Source organism: Ailuropoda melanoleuca, chromosome 7 (genome assembly GCF_002007445.2).
Source record: "Ailuropoda melanoleuca isolate Jingjing chromosome 7, ASM200744v2, whole genome shotgun sequence".
Taxonomy (NCBI): Eukaryota; Metazoa; Chordata; class Mammalia; order Carnivora; family Ursidae; genus Ailuropoda; species Ailuropoda melanoleuca.
In genome coordinates this window covers 26,105,317-26,124,919 of record NC_048224.1, presented here as the reverse complement: position 1 = coordinate 26,124,919, position 19,603 = coordinate 26,105,317, and the positions used below count along the sequence as shown (strand labels likewise).

The window sequence follows — 19,603 nt, the reverse complement described above, 5'->3', positions numbered from 1 at the left end:
AAGGGACGAAATTTAGCATTCTTAATGGATGCAACAACGCTCAATAAAGGCTAAGGGGAAGTCATTGCAAGATAACATACTAAGAGGTGTATTTACAAAGGAAATAAATGCATTTTGATTTCTGTACTTACCTTGGGTTTCGCACAGAGACCAAAGTCAATCAGCTTTACCTTATGATATTCATCAAACAACAAATTTTCCTGGGAAAACAAAGATTTTTTTTTCATTAACTGTGTATTGACTTCCTTATATCACATCCTACCTCTAGCCATTTCTAAAAACGATTTCTAAATAAATAAGATTTTTTTTCACATATAAGACATTTATTTCCACAGTATTTCCCATCATAAGCTTTTAAAAATAGAAAGGAAATTTAGGTATTCAAGGATTGACAGATTTTTAGGGGAGAAACACTTTATATACTATACACTATTTATATTTGGGATAAAAGCAAACATTTTAAAAAGTATAAAAATAAACAAAAAGATGCAAACACAATATATTTTGGCTGGAATTTCAAGAGATTTTTTTTCTTCTCTTTCCTCTTTACTTCAAGAGTTACAAATACTTTTGAAGCAGCGTATATTTTGCACTTGTGGTTTTTTATTGTGCGGTTAATGAACCTGAAAGTCTGCACGACTGGGGATTATCTATTTAGCCTTCCCATTCTTTTCTTTCTTCTTTGATGAATAAAGGTTTTCCTAGAGTTTGGCCAACAAGTTACAGACTTCTTGCCTTTGCACCACACGTTCACAACAAGACAGGCCCGCTATCTGAGATTCTCAACAGAACCTGGAGTATAACAGAACTGGAGTTGGCTGATGACAGCAGAGCTACCTAGCTGTTCAACAAGCAAGTTACAATATTTTGTATTTTTCCAAATTCAGTAAATGTAATGCAGGCCTCTGCTTCCATATGATAAGCATTTTCCGCTCTTCTAAAACTCTTTGTCCAGTTATATTTCTGCCTGCAGACCCTGCCACTGGAGGCTCTGCGTGATGTAGTCCAGGCAGCAGCAAAACCAATAAATAAGATTTAAGATTGTTTATATCAAACGGCCTGGGAACAACAGAATGAAAATCATTAAAAAAGAATGAAATGACAAGAAGTACAGAAAGGGAAGAGGAAGAATGTTGATAAATATCCTGCTTCCCCTCAAGACACTTCAGCATAAACCATTTTCTCCTTGGTGCTCTGAGGTTCAACTACAAGCAAACACAATATGTGCCAAACCAAAAGAATGAACTCAAAGCAAAGGGTTGGGTATAAACTGAGGTAAAAGGATAGCAACATTGCCATATTTTGCCAACCAATTCTAGGTTTCTTTTTTTTTTTTTTTAAGATTTATTTATTTATTGGACAGAGAGACAGCCAGCGAGAGAGGGAACACAAGCAGGGGGAGTGGGAGAGGAAAAAGCAGGCTCCCAGCGGAAGAGCCTGATGTGGGGCTCCATCCCAGAACGCCGGGATCATGCCCTGAGCCAAAGGCAGACGCTTAATGACTGCACTACCCAGGCGCCCCTAGGTTCCTGACCCTAATATCAAATAACATAAAATCCACGTTCACCATTACCCATATTAGAGCCTGCAGACTTAAGAGTATTCACATTTTTATTCTGTTCCTGAAAATTAGAGTCTGTTCATTCCACTGAACTGTTCCCTTCTGAGGCATAATGGAATTAAAATTAAAGACGATGAGGTCAGGAAAAGAGTATTGAGGGGAAAATATTCAATGACAATATTCTCGAAGAAAATACTCAAAACTCTTCTTTGCGAGAGATAAAATCCTGAGATTTATATTCCCCAGCTGATTACAAAGACATTCGTAGTGTTGCCCACAACTGACAAATATATAGAATGCCAATAATCAAGTATGCCCCAAAAGCCTACCGGCAGTCAAAAGGAAAAAAGAAAAAAAAAAGTGATCCATTATGAGTGGAAGAAAAAAGAAGCCAAGATAGACTATAAACAGAACAACATTTGGAAAACTAGTAATTACTGGTAAATGGTGTTGAACTCTCAGGACAGCATGTGTGACAGCCACTTACTGGTTTGAGGTCCCTGTGAGCATAGCCCTGGCTGTGCACATAAGCAACCGCAGAAACTATCTGCCGGAAGACAACTCGGGTCTCCTCCTCGGACAGGCGATCCTGGGAAATTATGTAGTCAAACAGCTCTCCCCCGGGGCAATACTTCAGTAACAACAGAGACACAGAGATGTTGTTATTATCCAGAAAAACACTCCAGGGGAATTAAAACAAAAAATTTTACTTAACTCAGAGATACTATTAATTCAACTTCAAGGCAAGGAAAACAAGTGAGGCATATTCAAAAATATCTTCTCAGGATCAAACAAGTCAACAATTACTCCAGAAGAGATCAATAGCAGTTTTATGGTCTCAAGCAGCTTTATGACTAGTAAATAGAAGCAGAACCAAAAAACACTGTGTGTGTGTTTTTTTTAAGATTTATTTATTTATTCGAGAAAGAGTAAGTGAGAGTGCAAGAGTAGGGGGTGGGGGGCCAGAGGGAGAGGGAGAGAAAGAATCTCCAGCAAATTCCCCCACTAAATGCAGAGCCCAACACAGGGCTCCATCCAGAGACCCTGAGATCATGACCTGAGCCAAAACCAAGAATAAGACATTCAACTGACCAAGCCACCCAGGCACCCTAACACTATGATTTTTAAGTCCATTCAGGGTTTTGTATTTCTATAGCAAAGTACTAAAACCCATTCTCATCTTTTTTATTTATTTTATTTTTTGAGAGAGAGAGAGCACAAGCAGAGGGAGGGGCAGAGGCAGAGAGAGAGAGAATCCTCAAACAGACTCCCTGCTAAATGCAGAGCCTGATGCAGGGCTCTTCCCAGGACCCCGAGATCATGACCTGAGCTGAAATCAAGAGCTGGCTGTTTAACTGACTGAGCCAACCAGGTGTCCCAACATTATGAATTTTAAAATGTGCTCTTGAAATAGAGCTAATCTATGAAAACGATATGCAGTTACAAATTATTTGGCTGAGACTAAAGAAAATGAAACAAGAGATGAATGATGGAAGTTCTAAAGACTTTACATTTCAGACCCAAAAGGGTAGCTAAAACTTGAAAGAGTCTGATTCATATAACTCGTATATTGAAAGGTACCTATAGGCTGTGAGTTGAACTATGCCCCCCAAAAAGATATGTACAAGTCCTAACATCAGGTACCAATATAAATGACATTATTTAGGTCTTTGTAGATACAATCAAGTCCAAATGAAGTCATACTGGACCAGGGTGAACCCTAATCCAATGACTGTGTTATTACATGAAAAGGGAAATCTGGACAAAGACACACAGATAAGAAAATGCCATTTAGGGGGAGACTGGGTGGCGCAGTCGTTAAGCGTCTGCCTTCAGCTCAGGGAGTGATCCTGGCGTTATGGGATCGAGCCCCACATCAGGCTCCTCTGCTGGGAGCCTGCTTCTTCCTCTCCCACTCCCCCTGCTTGTGTTTCCTGTCTCGCTGGCTGTCAAATAAACAAAAGGAAAGTAAAGAAAGGAAAGAAAGGAAAGAAAGGAAAGAAAGGAAAGAAAGAAAAGAAAGAAAAGAAAGAAAAGAAAGAAAAGAAAGAAAAGAAAGAAAAGAAAGAAAAGAAAGAAAAGAAAGAAAAGAAAGAAAAGAAAGAAAAGAAAGAAAAGAAAGAAAAGAAAGAAAAGAAAGAAAAGAAAGAAAAGAAAGAAAAGAAAGAAAAGAAAGAAAAGAAAGAAAAGAAAGAAAAGAAAGAAAAGAAAGAAAAGAAAGAAAAGAAAGAAAAGAAAGAAAAGAAAGAAAAGAAAGAAAAGAAAGAAAAGAAAGAAAAGAAAGAAAAGAAAGAAAAGAAAGAAAAGAAAGAAAAGAAAGAAAAGAAAGAAAAGAAAGAAAAGAAAGAAAAGAAAGAAAAGAAAGAAAAGAAAGAAAGAAAAAGAAAGAAAGAAAGAAAGAAAGAAAGAAAGAAAATGTCCTTTCTCCTTTTAAAAAAAGAAAAAAGAAAATGCCATTTAGAGACAGAGGCAGAGACTGGAGTGGTACAAGCTAAGGAATGCCAGAGATTGTCAGTAACCATCAGAAACTAGGTAAGAAGCACAGAACAGATTCTCCAGAAGAAACCAACCTTGCCCACACCTTGATGTCAGACTTCTGGCTTCCAGAACAGTGAGACAATAAGTTTCTGTTGTTTTAAATCACCAACTTTGTGGTAGTTTGCTATGGCAGCCCTAGACTAATATGCCATGTAAAACTGAAATGGATCCTGCCCTCTAGGAACAAATTCTAACATATTCTGTTCATTAATCCTAACCCTATTAGAAGTATATTGGAAAGTATGCGTTTACAATGAATCTCCAACTTATTTTATACATCTACTTAATCTAAATTGTTTTAGACAGAACTCAAACAGGTAAGCCACTTAACATTTCTCTTAATCTTTCAGGTGAAACATACTTTTCCCTTAACTATTAATAAAGTGAATAGAAATGGTCTGAATATTTGATTTCCCCCACAAAATTGGTATGTAGAAATCCTAACCCCCAAAAGCTGATGGTACTAGGAGGTGGAGCCTTTGGGAAGTGATTAGGAGATGAGGGTGGAGCCCTCATGAATGGAATTAATGTTCTTATAAATGAGATTCCAGAGAGATCCCGTGGCCCCTCTACCATTAAGGACACAGCAAGAAGGCACTAGCTATGAATCAGAAGAGGGCCCTCACCTGACCATGCCAGTGCCTTGACCTTGGAATTTCCAGCCTCCAGAACTGTGAAAAATAAACTATCCAGTCCGTGACATCTGTTATAGTAGCCCAAACAGACTAAGACAGTGACCAAATACCTTTAAGTCTCTAGACCATTCTACTAACCTCAAGAACAATGAATATTTTGTTGGCTGTCTCTAGCACATGGTAGAGTTGACATATATGCTGATGTCTCAGGTTCTTCAAGGCCTCAATCTCCGTTTTGACCCGGGGCAAATCACTCTGTGACAAAACACATTACATGAGCAATAAACCTATTTGGGAAGTACACCAAGCATTAAAGTCAACAGCTTTAATACTGAGTAGGAAAAGCAACCAATAGCCTCAGAACAAATTGTTCAAAAGCACAGAAAAATATACCAAAAATTATTTGTATGTACATAAAAAAAAAAAGCCTTGAGGATTTTATGAAAGACAAGTTTGATGTGGGTCAATAGTACAATATCCAGAAAAATCAAAACAATCTCAGACTCCCTTAGAAGGTTAGCATTCCAAACAAGGAAAATAACAGAGACATGCCTGCACTACCATTTTCAGTCTTAGCAGTGTCCCTTCAAGAAGCATGCTGAGCTAAAAACTGGTGATGGGGGCGCCTGGGTGGCACAGTGATTAAGCGTCTGCCTTCAGCTCAGGGTGTGATCCTGGCGTTATGGGATCGGGCCCCACATCAGGCTCCTCCGCTATGAGCCTGCTTCTTCCTCTCCCACTCCCCCTGCTTGTGTTCCCTCTCTCGCTGGCTGTCTCTATCTCTGTCAAATAAATAAATAAAATCTATTAAAATAAATAAATAAATAAATAAATAAATAAAATAAAAACTGGTGATGTAGGTGAAAAATATGCAGGTCTTCACTGTCTCAATCTTCTACCTTTTCTATGGGCTTAAAATTTTTCAAAACACAAAGTTAGTTGGAAAGGGGGAAGAGCCAAGCTGAAAAAAATTTCCAAGTCCATATTAAAGACAGAAATCTAGATATCCATGAAATAACACGTAAAACTTTATTGTAAAAAGAGGCTCAATCTAATGATCAGTGGCTTAACATCCAATTATGTCGGACCATATAGATGTCAGGTCTTGACCAGGATCAACTGTAAATTTGACTATTTCAAAATGACAATCTTTGGGGCGCCTGGGTGGCACAGCGGTTAGGCGTCTGCCTTTGGCTCAGGGCGTGATCCCAGCGTTGTGGGATCGAGCCCCACATCAGGCTCCTCCGCTATGAGCCTGCTTCTTCTTCTCCCACTCCCCCTGCTTGTGTTCCCTCTCTTGCTGGCTGTCTCTATTTCTGTCAAATAAATAAATAAAATCTTTAAAAAAAAAAAATGACAATCTTTTTTTCCTCTCTTTTGGGAGGAGTGGGAATCTGATAACTAAAACCCTGGAAGAAAAAAAATATAATTAAAGTCCTAGGAAGTAACTAAAATAAGCAAAAAAAAACACAAAAAACAAAAAAACAAGTTTAGAAATAATGAATTAACATCATTATATTGATGCTTTAGAATAAGTTTTGAGTATCAGTGTAGTAATACATTTTGGAAAAACATTTCATAGTTTGTTATTAAAGCATTTATAGTATTCATATGAATAAGGCATACTGAAGTTATAACTGAAGTTTAAATTGCTTAAGGGGATTAAATTAATCAGATTTGTAATCAATGCTTTAAATGCTCACGAAAAATGGTTTTCAATGCTTTTTTATTAGTTTAATAAATACAATACTGAACAATGAAAAACAAAAACACTGGAGGAGAACCTGAATTGTTGGTTGATAGATTATTAAAAATAGGTTCTGATTAGTCACTAATCGTCAAAGAATTGAGTGATACTGCAATAATAAAACTCCTCACATTCCCTCTGACTTATCTATGTATGTTAACCAGCACTTCTTTCCTTAAAAATAAAAAATAAGAAAAATAAATAAGGTAAGAATTGATGTTAAATTCTGTCTCATTCCAATAAGGGAGACCAAAAGAAGTCCAAAGTGTCTAATTTTAAAATGTATTTTCAGTAAACTGTTATTTTTTATGTTTGATAATTATCAACATTTATAAAATGTTTGTGCTGTTTTACACTACTACTAATTATAATGCTAACTTAATCCACAAGAAAAAATGTTTTCAACACCCAGGGTTTTTAGTTAGAGAGAAAAATGATTTTTTTAATGTTTTCTAACTCAACTTCAAGAAAAAGAAAGGGCCACAGATCCATACTATGAGACTAGTGAATTCCCAACAGAAGGAGACCAGAACAACAACAACAACAACAAAAAAAAAACAAAGAAACCAAACCATATGAGGGAAAGGTAAAAGAATTAAAAACAAAAGACCACTCAGGGTGACTTCGAACACTGGAAAGGGGTATAACAGGCCCAAAAAAGACCATCAAAAGAGACATTTCTTCCCTTAATATAAAAACAAAAAATTTTAGGTACATTAAAACCAAGACCACATATTGGTTGAATGGGCTGCTTAAGAGGTAATGAGCAGCTCAATCCTGGAGGCATCCATGTAGAAGAGAAAGAGGCTGATTACAAAAAGGATTTCATGAGATAATTTCTAAGGTCACTTTGAATAAAATTCTAGGACTAAGATCTACCGATAGTAAAAAGAGATCAATATTTAGTAACGGTGTCATGGGGAGATATTAATACCCAGAAACACATGAAAGACTATGAAACAACTGTAAGAGAATGGATCCTACTGACTGCAGATGTGTACCACTGCCCAGCATTAAAATTAAATTGCCCTTCCCTGGTTCTAAAACCAGAGATTTATACATAACTGGCAATTTAAAAAACAAGCCAAAAAAAGAAAAGCTATAGAAAGATGATTCTCATAAAAGTAGTAACCAGGGGCGCCTGGGTGGCACAGCGGTTAAGCGTCTGCCTTCGGCTCAGGGCGTGATCCTGGCATTATGGGATCGAGTCCCACATCAGGGCTCCTCCGCTATGAGCCTGCTTCTTCCTCTCCCACTCCCCCTGCTTGTGTTCCCTCTCTCGCTGGCTGTCTCTATCTCTGTTGAATAAATAAATAAAATCTTTAAAAAAAAAAAAAAAAGTAGTAACCAGAACATTCAAGCAAATTCAGGTTTTAATTTACAAAACTGATCTATACATATTTTTTAAATAATTTTAAACTTACCCCTAGTGCATTTTTATCCATGATTTTTATAGCTACCATTTCTCCAGTGAGGATATGGCAGGCAAGTTTGACCTTTGCAAAGCCACCTAAGTATAGGAAAACATATTATGAAGAGATAAGCAAGAGTAACCTAAAATCATCATCAGAGCAACCTGAGGACACAGGCACAAAACCTTCCCACATGCTTTTATTTTCTTTTTTTTAAGATATTATTTTTTTAGTAACCACAATATCCAATGAGGGGCTCAAACTCACAACCCCAAGATCAAGAGTTGCACACTCCAGCTAAGCCAGCCAGGTGCCCCTCCATTTGCATTTAAAAGGCTCTATCAGGGGCGCCTGGGTGGCTCAGTCATTAAGCATCTATCTGCCTTTGGCTCAGGGCATGATCCCTGTGTTCTGGGATCGAGCCCCACATCAGGCTCCTCTGCTGGGAGCCTGCTTCTTCCTCTCCCATTCCCCCTGCTTGTGTTCCCTCTCTCATTGGCTGTCTCTCTCTCTGTCAAATAAATAAATAAAATCTTTAAAAAAAAAAAAAAAGGCTCTATCAATCCATATTTTCCTGGAAGTTTGTGGCTCTTTCTTCCTGTTGCTTCCAAAGTGCTAGCCATGTCTCTAACCTCTCCTCATCCACTGCCTAGCTGAAGATTTTTTTTTTACCACAATAGTATCTTTAACTTTAGGTTGAAGAAATAGGAAAACAGAATTTGCTGTTTAGAAATTTGCTTTACAATTGACATTGCAATTAAATTTGCTTTACAATTAACACTACTAGAACACAATATAAAGTTGCTGAGACAAAAGACAACAGGAAACATCAACTCAGTTTTAAAACTAGATCAAAAGCAGGATATTATGTTTCAAAACTGGATCAAAAGCTGGATAAATGTCGGGGCGCCTGGGTGGCACAACAGTTGAGCATCTACCTTCGGCTCAGGGCGTGATCCCAGCGTTATGGGATGGAGCCCCACATCGGGCTCCTCCACTATGAGCCTGCTTCTTCCTCTCCCACTCCCCCTACTTGTGTTCCCTCTCTCGCTGGCTGTCTCTATCTCTGTCGAATAAATAAAAAAAAAATAATAAAAAAATAAAATAAAATCTTTAAAAAAAAAAAAAGCTGGATAAATGTCTACACATCAGTATCTAAAAGAAATTGCCAACTTGGGGCACCTGGGTGGCTCAGTCAATTAAGCCTCTCCCTTCAGCTCAGGTCATGATCCCAGGGTCCTGCTCAGCGGGAGCCTGCTTCTCCCTCTCCCTGAACAACTCCCCCTCTGCTTGTGTGTGCTTGCTCTCTCTCTCAAATATAAAATCTTAAAAAAAAAAAAAAAGAAAGAAAAAGAAAAGAGGGGTGCCTGGGTGGCTCAGATGGTTAAGCATCTGCCTTCAGCTCAGGTCATGATCTCTGGGTCCTGGGATCGAGCCCCACATTGGGCTCCTGGCTCAGCAGAGAACCTGTTTCTCCTTCTCCCTCTGCCTCTCCCCTGCTCATGCTCTCTCTATCTCTCTGTCTCAAATGAATAAATAAAATCTTTAAAGAAAAAAAAAAAGGAAAGGAAAGGAAAAAAAAGAAAAGAAAAGAAAAGAAAAAAGAAAGAAGAAAAGAAAAGAAAGAAAAGAAAAAAAAGAAAAGAAAAGAAAAGAAAGGAAAAAAGAAAAAAGAATGCCAACGTAACATTTCTAAAAAGAAGCTTCTGGTAGTCCCTCCTATGGTCTTCCCCATCTCGGTAAATGGCAAATCAACATTTTCCAAAAACCCGGGAGCCATCCTTAGCTCTTCTCTTTTGTAGCACACTCTATATCCAACCCATCAACAAACCCCATTGGCTCTGTCTTCAAAACACGTCAGTGTTACTTGGGGGAAAAGAGGCAGGTACTGACTGGAAACTTTCTGTCTTGATCTGAACAGGGAACATGTAGGTGGATGTATATATAAAACTCCATCAAGACGAGTGTACTTTGCATATTTTATTGTGCTGTACCTCAATAAATTAAAATACACACACACACCCTTTCACTAGCCACCAGAATCCCAACCTTTCACTACCTTCACTGCTATCACCCTCATTCAAGTCACCATCATCTCTAGCATCACTCACCTGAATTACTGCAATAAACTCCTAACATCTCCCTGCTTCTGCCCCTGCCTTTTCCAGCCCAAGCTTTTCACAACCAAGCAGCCAGAGTGATCCTTAAAAACAAAGGTCAGATAGATCACTCCTTGCCTCAAAACTCTCCAGTGACGTTTATTCTAAATAAAAGGATCTACTAGGCCTCTCCTACTACTCTCCTCTCTCTTGCTCCACTTTTTCTTTCTAAAGTAGGTTGAAGAATTTTAAAATTATACTGAAAAGCTCATGACTGCCCAAATGCACTACATTCTCAAATAGTTGATCTGTCCTCTGCCTCTGCGGAAAAAAACAATTACCTGTCCCAATAGTTTCATATAATTCATAGTATTTGAGAAGTTCATCATAATCTTTCATAGTCCTCCTGGAGGTTTATACAATATTACACAAAGAACCTGTAAGACAGAAATAGTACATGATCAAAAAAGGAACTACTATGAGATTATCTCCTCCACTCTTGTAAGTGCATATATAAATATGTCATAGGCATATAAATGATACCAGAAAAACTGATCAGCTATATGGTAAAACAAACAAACAGGATTCCTATCTCATACCATATATAAAAATCAACTGTAGATCAAGGAAAGGCATATACGAAAGGTAAACCTTCAAAAATTTTTAAAGAATATTGTGTGATTTTAGGACAGAAGAAAATCTTTTAAATAGATACAGAAAGTACTAATCATAAAAAAAATCATACATTAAACATTAAAATTCAGAACTTTTGCATGTCTTAAAAAAAGAAAACTATAAATGTGAGAAAATATTTGTAACACTTATAAACAATATATTTTTATCCAGAATATATTATATACAATATAGAAAAAGACAACCCAAAAGAAAAAAGCAAATGAAATAAAAAGGCATTTCATTAAAAAACACAAATGACCAGTAAAAACATGAAAAAATGTTCAGTTTTATTAGTCATCAGGGAAATGCAAATTAAGATTTCAATAACATACAATTTTAAGAAACATATAATGAGATACATATTTTATTACTATGCTCCACAATTTACATGTGTACATATACAGTTGATCCTCACACATACAGGGGTTAAGGGCAAGGACTCCCTTGCATGGTCAAAAATCCACATATAACTTTTGACTCCCCCAAAACTTAACTACTAACAGCCTACTGTTGACAGGAAGCCTTATCAATAGCATCAACAATTAACACATATTTTGTATTTCATATGTATTATATACTAAATTCTTACAATAAGGTAAATTAGAGGAAAGAAAACGTTATTAAGAAAATCATAAGGAAGAGGGTGCCTGGGTGGCTCAGTGGGTTAAGCATCTGATTCTTGGTTTTGGTTCAGGTCATGATCTCTGGGTCCTGGGATGGAGTCCTACGTTGGGCTCCTTGCTCAGTGGGGAGCCTGCTTCTCCCTCTGCCTCCCATTCTCCCTGCTTGTGCTCTCTCTCTTGCTCTCTGACGAATAAAGAAATAAAATCTTAAAAAAAAAAATCCATGTATAAGTAGACCCACACATTTCAAAACTGTGTTGTTCAAGGGTCAACTATACTCTTAAGTATGTATCAAAAAATATATATAAGGGGCGCCTGGGTGGCTCAGCGGTTGGGCGTCTGCCTTCGGCTCAGGGCGTGATCCCGGCGTTACGGGATCCAGCCCCACGTCAGGCTCCTCCACTATGAGCCTGCTTCTTCCTCTCCCACTCCCCCTGCTTGTTGCCCTCTCTCGCTGGCTGTCTCTATCTCTGTCGAATAAATAAATAAAATCTTTAAAAATATATATATATATATATATAAATTAGCTGTAAAAGTCTTAGGTAGATCTTATTTGATTTTGTCTTTTTGAGTTTTCAAATTAAGTAGAATTACAAAAAAATCATGGGGATGAGGAGGGCCTTGTTGTGTACATGAATACCTAAGGTCACAATCATGTCAGCTTTGTCTCATCTGTGGAGGATGTGCTGTTAGTTGACTTTAACTAGAGATTAGCAGTATATCAGGCAGAAGTCCTAGTGTAGTCAGACTGTCAACCCTGAATTTTTTTTTTTCATTTATCATACAGATGAAATTACTGAGCACCTATGATGTGTCAGACCTGCATTTTACACTAACTCTATAATGGAGAAGGAAAGAAATGTGGTCCCTGCCCTCATGAATCTTGCATTCCAGCAGAGAAGACAAAAAGCAAATAAGTAGAGAATAAATAATTAAAAGTTGTCATAAACACTGGGAAAGAAATAGGCAATAGTGGTCAGAATGGGTTGCTGAGAAGGTAATATTTAAGCCAAGATCCAATCCAAAGGATGAAAAGTGAGAAAAAGAAAATCATCCCTCCGGTAATCAAATCGGAGGTGCTGTTGAAATGATCATGATCCTTTCTTAGACTGACTGCTGTTTTCTCACCAAGGATTTCCTCCCACCACCTGCTTCCTTAAGAGACCCACCCACTGAAATGCCACAGCTCTTTGACAGTAACCATTCTAAAACTGGTCCTTGCTTCCCTAATCCTTCTGAAAATCACCAGCACAACTCAAACCCTCAAGCCCCTTTTCGGTTCCTAGGGAGTATGGTTTCTCTTGCTGCAGAAAGGTAAGAATTACCTAATTTTTGCGGGGGAGGGGGTTTGTTTTGTTTTCAAAAATCAGGTAAGCTTCCTAATTTTTTACTACAGATGTGTTTAGTGGTCTTTGGTCAGTAGGCCTCAACAGGAGTTGTGAGCCCAAAAAGGAGAGGAAGAAAGTATTCCGAAAAGAGGGAATTTAGGTGCAAAGATCCCGGGGGGACAAAAAAGACCTACATGTACTGAACTGAAACTGCTTTTAGGGGTACCAGCAAATGGAAATGCAGATTTGGAGCTGGGACAATTGGTTAGCCACATGGAAAAAAAGAATACTGGATCTCTCATATCACACACAAAATCAATTACAGTTAGTGTAAAGACTTAAAAGCGAAAGACAAATCTTTAAAATGTAGGCAGCTAAGGTCTTCCCCATACCAGGCCTATAGTTAGGAGTGGGAAAAGGCAGAAAGGAAAAAGAAAAGAATTAGAAGAATATAGCTTCATGAAAGCCAAGAAAGAAGAAAAAGGTAAAACAAGTAAAAGTTTCTAGGAAGTAGATTTCTAAAATTTTCTAAAAGTGTTCACATATACATAGGTCAAGTCCTAAGACTTGAGTCTCAGTACTGCAAAGTGGAGCTTTCTTTATGGGTAGACATGGGGTGAAAGATCTCTGAACCTATATAGAAATGGCTTCTCTAAAGGGCTCTCCTTCTCAGAGGCTGGTACGGAAGGACAGAGCTGGGGATTTCAACCTTGGGAAGAGATGACCCAACACCCCTTAGAAAGCCAAGCAAGAATCAGGAAGCCCAGGGAAGTGGAGGTCACTGAGCCAGGCACAAAGAATCTCTCATATAATCCAGCACAGCACACCAGGACTCTAGAGTTCACAAAGGGGTTTGAGCCCATACCCAGCTAGTAAGGAAATTCTCCTTTGCCTGGCCTGACCCCTGTGCACAAATCTCCCTTGGGGACCTAGCAGTGGACTAGCTATGGCAGAACAGGGTTCAGGATCCTCAGACCCCATTCTCTCTAACATCTCAAAAAATTAAGTGAGTACATGCATATCCAACTGGGACTTGGGAAATGAAGTTCCACCTGGAAAGGGCAAGGCTCATCCACCTTGATAACTGCCTCTTGTAGTGGAAACCTGGTGCTAGTGCTCATTTCTAGAGCCAGATAGTCCCCTTCACCAACAGGCAGAGCTCTAGAAAGCCTGCCAAAGGCTTGGGATTGATGAGTGGCCAGCACCGTGTTCACTACCTTCCTGTTCTCTGTTCCTTATCCCATCTCATCCAGAGCTGAGTGGCCAGCACGTTAATAAGCCTTAAAAATGGTCATAACCGGGACGCCTGGGTGGCTCAGTGAGTTAAGCATCTGCCTTCGGCTCGGGTCATGATCCTAGGTCACGATCCTAGGGTCTTGGGATCAAGTCCCATATCAGGCTCCTTGCTCAGCAGAGAGCTGCTTCTCCCTCTGCCTGCTGCTCTCACTCGCACTCTCTCTCTCTCTGACAAATAAATAAATAAAATCTTTTTTTAAAAAAATGCTCATGACTTTGGAAGATCTAGAGTGAGAGTTCTATCTCAGGAGTGTGGTGAGTTTATTAAAAAAAAAAAAAAAAGTAAAAAGGGAGATCCTTACTACAATGAGGATGGGGCATCTTCTTAAATTGAGGTAGAGAAAAAACTGAATGAAATAATCAAAAGCCCAAGAGCTGCAAAGAGTATTTTTTCAAATATCTTTTTAAGTCTCCTTTTAAAATGCCTAAAGCACTCTGATTCCATGAATCATTTTACTTAGAGATAAAAGATAAATTATTGTCAGCAAGTAAAAACCCTTCGAAAATTTGGTCCGTGAACAGAACACTACAGCAGAAGCTTTGGAAGGAAGATTAAAACTCAAGGAAAACATCAGCCTAAAAAAAGCCAGTTTTAATCTCAACGTCAAAGCTATTACAGCAAGAAAGATAAAGATCATGGGCAAAAGACGTTCTGATCCAATAAATAGCCATCTCCTAGGAAGAGATGGCATTGGACCAACTTAATCAGCAGGATGAACTTGTAATCTAGCTGAACCTGCCTGAATGGGGTAGCGCAATGGAAGAACAAAGTCAGATCACAGAAAGTTGGGGAAATAAAATATTCTGCTTCCGTTGGAGTGGCAAAAGTTACTTCAGGTAAGGAGACATCACAGAAGTCATATTTATTCTCACTGGTACCTGAGGCACAGGATTAAAAAGATCCTTAACAGCACTACTAATTCAGAAATCTTTTAAAGAGTATTTGTCAGTGGGGCAAAGGTGGGAACAAACTGGAACCACACCCAAAAAAGTCAGGGTTCATAGGACTAAGAAATTTCAAAACAGGCAACAACAGCAGTAAAAGTATAGTCAACACAAGAACTCTGAGATCCGGGGGCACCTGGCTGGCTCAGTCAGTGGAACATGCAACTCTTGATCTCATGGTTGTGAGTCTGAGCCCCACACTGGGTGTACAGATTACTTAAAAGTAAAATCTCTTAAATTAAAAAAAAAAAAAAAAAAAAAAGGGGCCNGCACCTGGGTGGCTTAGTCAGTTAAGTATCTGCCTTCAGCTTAGGTCATGATCCCAGGGTCCTGGGATTGAGCCCCGAGTCTGGCTCCCTGCTCAGTGGGCAATCTGCTTCTCCCTCTCCCTTTGCTCCTCCTCCTGTTTGTGATCTTTGTCTTTCTCTCTCTCAAAATAAATAACATCTAGAAAGAGGGGCACCTGGGTGGCTCAGTCATTAAGCGTCTGCCTTTGGCTCAGGGCGTGATCCCGGCATTCAGGGATGGAGCCCCACATCAGGCTCCTCCGCTGGGAGCCTGCTTCTTCCTCTCCCACTCCCGCTGACTGTCTCTCTTTGTCAAATAAATAAATAAAATCTTAAAAAAAAAATCAAGAAAGAAAGAAAGAAAGAAAGAAAGAAAGAAAGAAAGAAAGAAAAGGGGGGGCCTGGCTGTCTCAGTTAGTTAAGTGTCTCTTTTTTTTTTTTTTAAGATTTTATTTATTTATTTGACAGAGAGNGTTAAGTGTCTCTTTTTTTTTTTTTTAAGATTTTATTTATTTATTTGACAGAGAGAAACAGCCAGCGAGAGAGGGAACGCAAGCAGAGGAAGTGGGAGAGGAAGAAGCAGGCTCCCAGCGGAGGAGCCTGATGCGGGGCTCGATCCCAGAACACCGGGATCACGCCCTGAGCGGAAGGCAGATGCTTAACGACCGAGCCACCCAGGTGCCCCAAGCGTCTGACTCTTGATTTCAGATCAGGTCATGATCTCGGGGTCATGAGATCGAGCCCCACATCAGGCTCTGAACTGGGCCTGGAGCCTGCTTAGGATTCTCTCTCCTCCTCTGCCCCTCTCCACCGCTCACACACTCTCCCTTAAAAAGAAAAAAAAAAAAAAGGAGAGAGAGAGAAAGAAATCTTTGGGATCCTGATGAGGTAGAAGAGAAAGAGCAGAAGATTAGAAATGGGGGAACACCAGGCTATAAATCTGTTTAGAAAGTTGCCTGCTGGGGCACCTGGGTGGCGCAGTTGTTAAGCATCTGCCTTCGGCTCAGGGCGTGATCCCGGCGTTATGGGATCCAGCCCCACATCAGGCTCCTCCGCTATGAGCCTGCTTCTTCCTCTCCCACTCCCCCTGCTTGTGTTCCCTCTCTCGCTGGCTGTCTCTTTCTGTCAAATAAATAAATAAAATCTTAAAAAAAAAAAAAAAAAGGAAGGTGCTGTGACCACCACCCTCAAAAAAAAAGTTGCCTGCTATAAAAGTAGGTTATCGGGTTCATTAGAGAACAAAGCCCCAACCAAGGCAGTATTAGGGTATTCAGAACACAGGGGCTGAAGACGAAACACCAAAAGACATTTCAAAGTTTAAAAACCATGAGATGGAAATGGACAAAGGCCTCACAAAATATAAGAATTCTAATTGCCAACTGCACGTGTCTAAATTCCATACAAAGGACTGGGCTTTGTTGCCACACTCAGAAGGAGACAACCATTTGCATGACATTGGAATTCATTTCCCCAGATGAGAGATAAAAGAATTCACAATTAACTTGATGGGTTTCTCCCAAATGAGTTTTGAACTTCCAGGTCATGGCCTTGAGTCAACTAGCAGAGATCAACTTGTGCCAATGTAAGACAGAACCAAGCACCTTCTCTTTCTCTTTCTTCTTTACCTACCCCCCGCCAAATTATACCATGTTTTTGTATGAGTAATACAAATGTGGGCCTCAAATATATCTACTGAATCCAGGGAACATCATTTTTGCTACTGTAAAAGAAAACTAGTGTTTGCACTTCGAACTGCTATAATGACAGCAGAGTTCACTTGGTTTTTAAATTTTGTGGAGCTGGCTCTAAATATTCTTAAGTGCCCTGTTTATCCTCTAGAGCTTGGAAATAAAGAACATAGGAAGGATGGGACTGGAGGAACCTAACTTTGTAGCTACCTAAAGGAGGTATATGATCAATGTGGAAGGCAGCCTCTCAACTGTGGATAATGAAGAAAACAAGACCCCAATCAGATACCTGATGTCCTTCTCGGAGTAACTAAATAGAAGAATAGCTGGCATGTATATTTGGGATCTTGAACTTCTCTGAGGCAACAAGGAAATGCTTAGATAATAGATTTATCATTAAATTGTATAGAGAGCAACAAATTGGGAGCAATTTCTTACTAACGGTATTATTTGGGCTATGCTATTACCTACCGGGTATACATTTACCTCGTCTATGAGCTTGGTAAGATACTGACGCTGAGGATATTTCAAATAAGAAGTAGAATACCGAATGGCGTATAAGGTGGCCTTGTAATTGATACATTTAATTAACATCCTGTCCTGCTCCTTTGCAGAGGATTCTGGGAGCACCAACGAAGAGGCATTCATTCCTAAAGGCGTTAAGGGAGTCATCTGCCCATCTGGCTGGTCCACAGTAGATAAACAAGAAAGTCAGATCCGCTGGTGAAAGAAGCCCATGATGGTGCAGTAAGGGAGTTTCCGATTTCTCCCACACAACATAGTAAACAGAAACCATATTTTGAACGAAAAAGTTAGGCAACGCTGGCTTCTAAGCAAGACTCCAGGTACCTCTGAAACCCGCCGCCACTTTCCCCCATTCCACTACCAAAGGGAAATATCAAAGGTGAAGCTCAAGAACAATTATTCATGCTAGCTGCTACAGGTCTGTTCGCTTTCTTGGGATGCTCTCCCTTAGAGTTTCCCTTTTTCCCACCGGTTTCTTGGTGGTGCTGCTCCTTTTACTGCTTTAGCAGTCAAGGTATATACCTTTTAGTGTGAGCCTCTTAAGCCACTACTTTAGGAAGGTGAAGGAAGAGGAAGGATTTGGACTCTGAAAAGGGAGTGGTAACACATAACGTGCAATGGGAACTCACACCTCTCGCAGCCTCCTTCGTGGCAAACGTTTTGCCTGCCCCTCACCAATAACCCTGAGGTAGGGTACGATCATTATCGCCACTTACAGAGGAGAAAACCGGGGGTCGGAAAGCCTGACTATAACATCCGGGAAGTGGGCTCGTAAGGTGGGGTTCCGAGGAAATGCTCCAGTCTCCTGTGAGCCAGGAGCAAGCTGGGCTCGCGCCGCCGCTCCCCCGCACCGCACACAGCCCGGACCCCGGCCCTACGCAGGGAGACACTGACCTGAGGGACTGAGGGCCGGGCGGGGCGGGGCCGGGTAGAAGCACACTGGAGCCGGCCAGCCGTCCCGAGCGACGCAGCGAGTGCCCAAAACCTCTAAGAAGCTATGGGATCTTCGGGTTCCGGCTGCTTCCGCCCGCCAAGGAAATCAAAACTCCCGGGCCGGAAGGGGCGGGGCGCGGCGGGGGCGCGCGCGGCGCCGGGTCCGGATGAGGCGGGGAGTTGGGGGGGCGCGGTCGCGGTCGGACCCGCAGCCGTGAGGGCTGGACCGGGAATGGGACGGCGGAGTGGCCCTGGGGCTGCCGAGGCCCGGTGACGTAAGGCCTCGGTCTTATGTCTGGGTACGCCTTCACCGGAGGACATGTGAAGGTGACCATGGAGCGTTAACGTGACCTAAGACCTTGGTCTTCTGTCTGGGTGCGCCTTCACCGGAGGGCATGTGAAGGTTCTCCAGGCGGCGTGGACATACAAAGTTTCCACAGAATTCAGCCTTCTTACGCCCTGCTTCCTAAAATTGATCTGCAGAGAAGTTGTTAGTCTTCACGGTTCTCATTTCGTCCTCTCCTTGCCCAGCGGCCCTTCTCCCACCAATCAAATACAAGTATATCTCTCCTCTCGCCAAATCTTACTAAAATGTGCGGCCACCAGGAATACACCCCATCCCCCGGCCCTGGGGTCAAATTAACTGTCCATTAGATAACTGAAGGTACCATAAACACCAACCCGGCCACACAATGGAATTCTTTCTAACACAGTTCACTGTCCGATCATTATCTGATTTTCATGTCTGTATGAATTACAATTGTAATGGTAACTCTACCTGGAAGAAAAAAAATTACAGCTACAGGAAAGAAAACATTAAGTATAAGTTTGCATATGTATTTTTAAAATAGACATTACTTTTTGGGGCACCTGGGTGTCTCAGTCAGTTAAGCAGCAGACTCTTGATTTCTGCTCAAACGATTTCGGGGTTATGAGATGGAGCCCCCAGTCGGGCTCCACGTTGGGCTTCTCTCTCTCCCTCTGCCCCTCCCCCACCAGCTCACACGCACGCTGTTTCTCCCCCTCAAAAAACAAAAGAGACATTTCTTTTTTAGAGCAGTTTTAGGTTCATAGCAAACTTAAGGGTAAGGTACGGACCCTAAAAACTATGCCCCCACACATGCATAACCACCCCCATTATCACTATCCCTCACCCAATCACCAAAGTAGTACATACGTTACAACTGATGAACCTACATTGACATATTATCACTCAAAGACCGTAGTTCACATCAGAGTTCCCTCTTGGTGTGTACATTTTATGGTTTTAGATAAGTGTATAACGACATGTATCCACTACTATAGTTCATA

At 40.5% G+C, this 19,603-nt stretch overlaps 1 protein-coding gene and 1 pseudogene across 3 annotated transcripts in view; both read right to left on the bottom strand.

The window, feature by feature from the left end:
- MELK (maternal embryonic leucine zipper kinase) overlaps window positions 1-18,399 on the bottom strand; it is a 90,487-nt gene extending 72,088 nt beyond the window's left edge. Inside the window, exons 1-6 of one of the 3 annotated variants that reach the window (XM_011224565.3) lie at window positions 18,254-18,399; window positions 10,334-10,429; window positions 7,906-7,991; window positions 4,873-4,989; window positions 2,049-2,192; window positions 132-200 (exon numbers count right to left, since the gene is read on the bottom strand). In XM_011224565.3, the coding sequence (XP_011222867.1) occupies window positions 132-200; window positions 2,049-2,192; window positions 4,873-4,989; window positions 7,906-7,991; window positions 10,334-10,391 (474 nt within the window). In that variant the 5' untranslated portion in view covers window positions 10,392-10,429; window positions 18,254-18,399. Of the gene's footprint in view, window positions 1-131; window positions 201-2,048; window positions 2,193-4,872; window positions 4,990-7,905; window positions 7,992-10,333; window positions 10,430-18,075 lie in introns of all 3 variants that reach the window. The other 2 variants (XM_034664126.1, XM_019799308.2) reach the window with 2 other exon arrangements.
- Window positions 434-1,018, bottom strand: LOC105237484 (annotated as a pseudogene).
- Window positions 18,400-19,603: the final 1,204 nt, after the last annotated feature.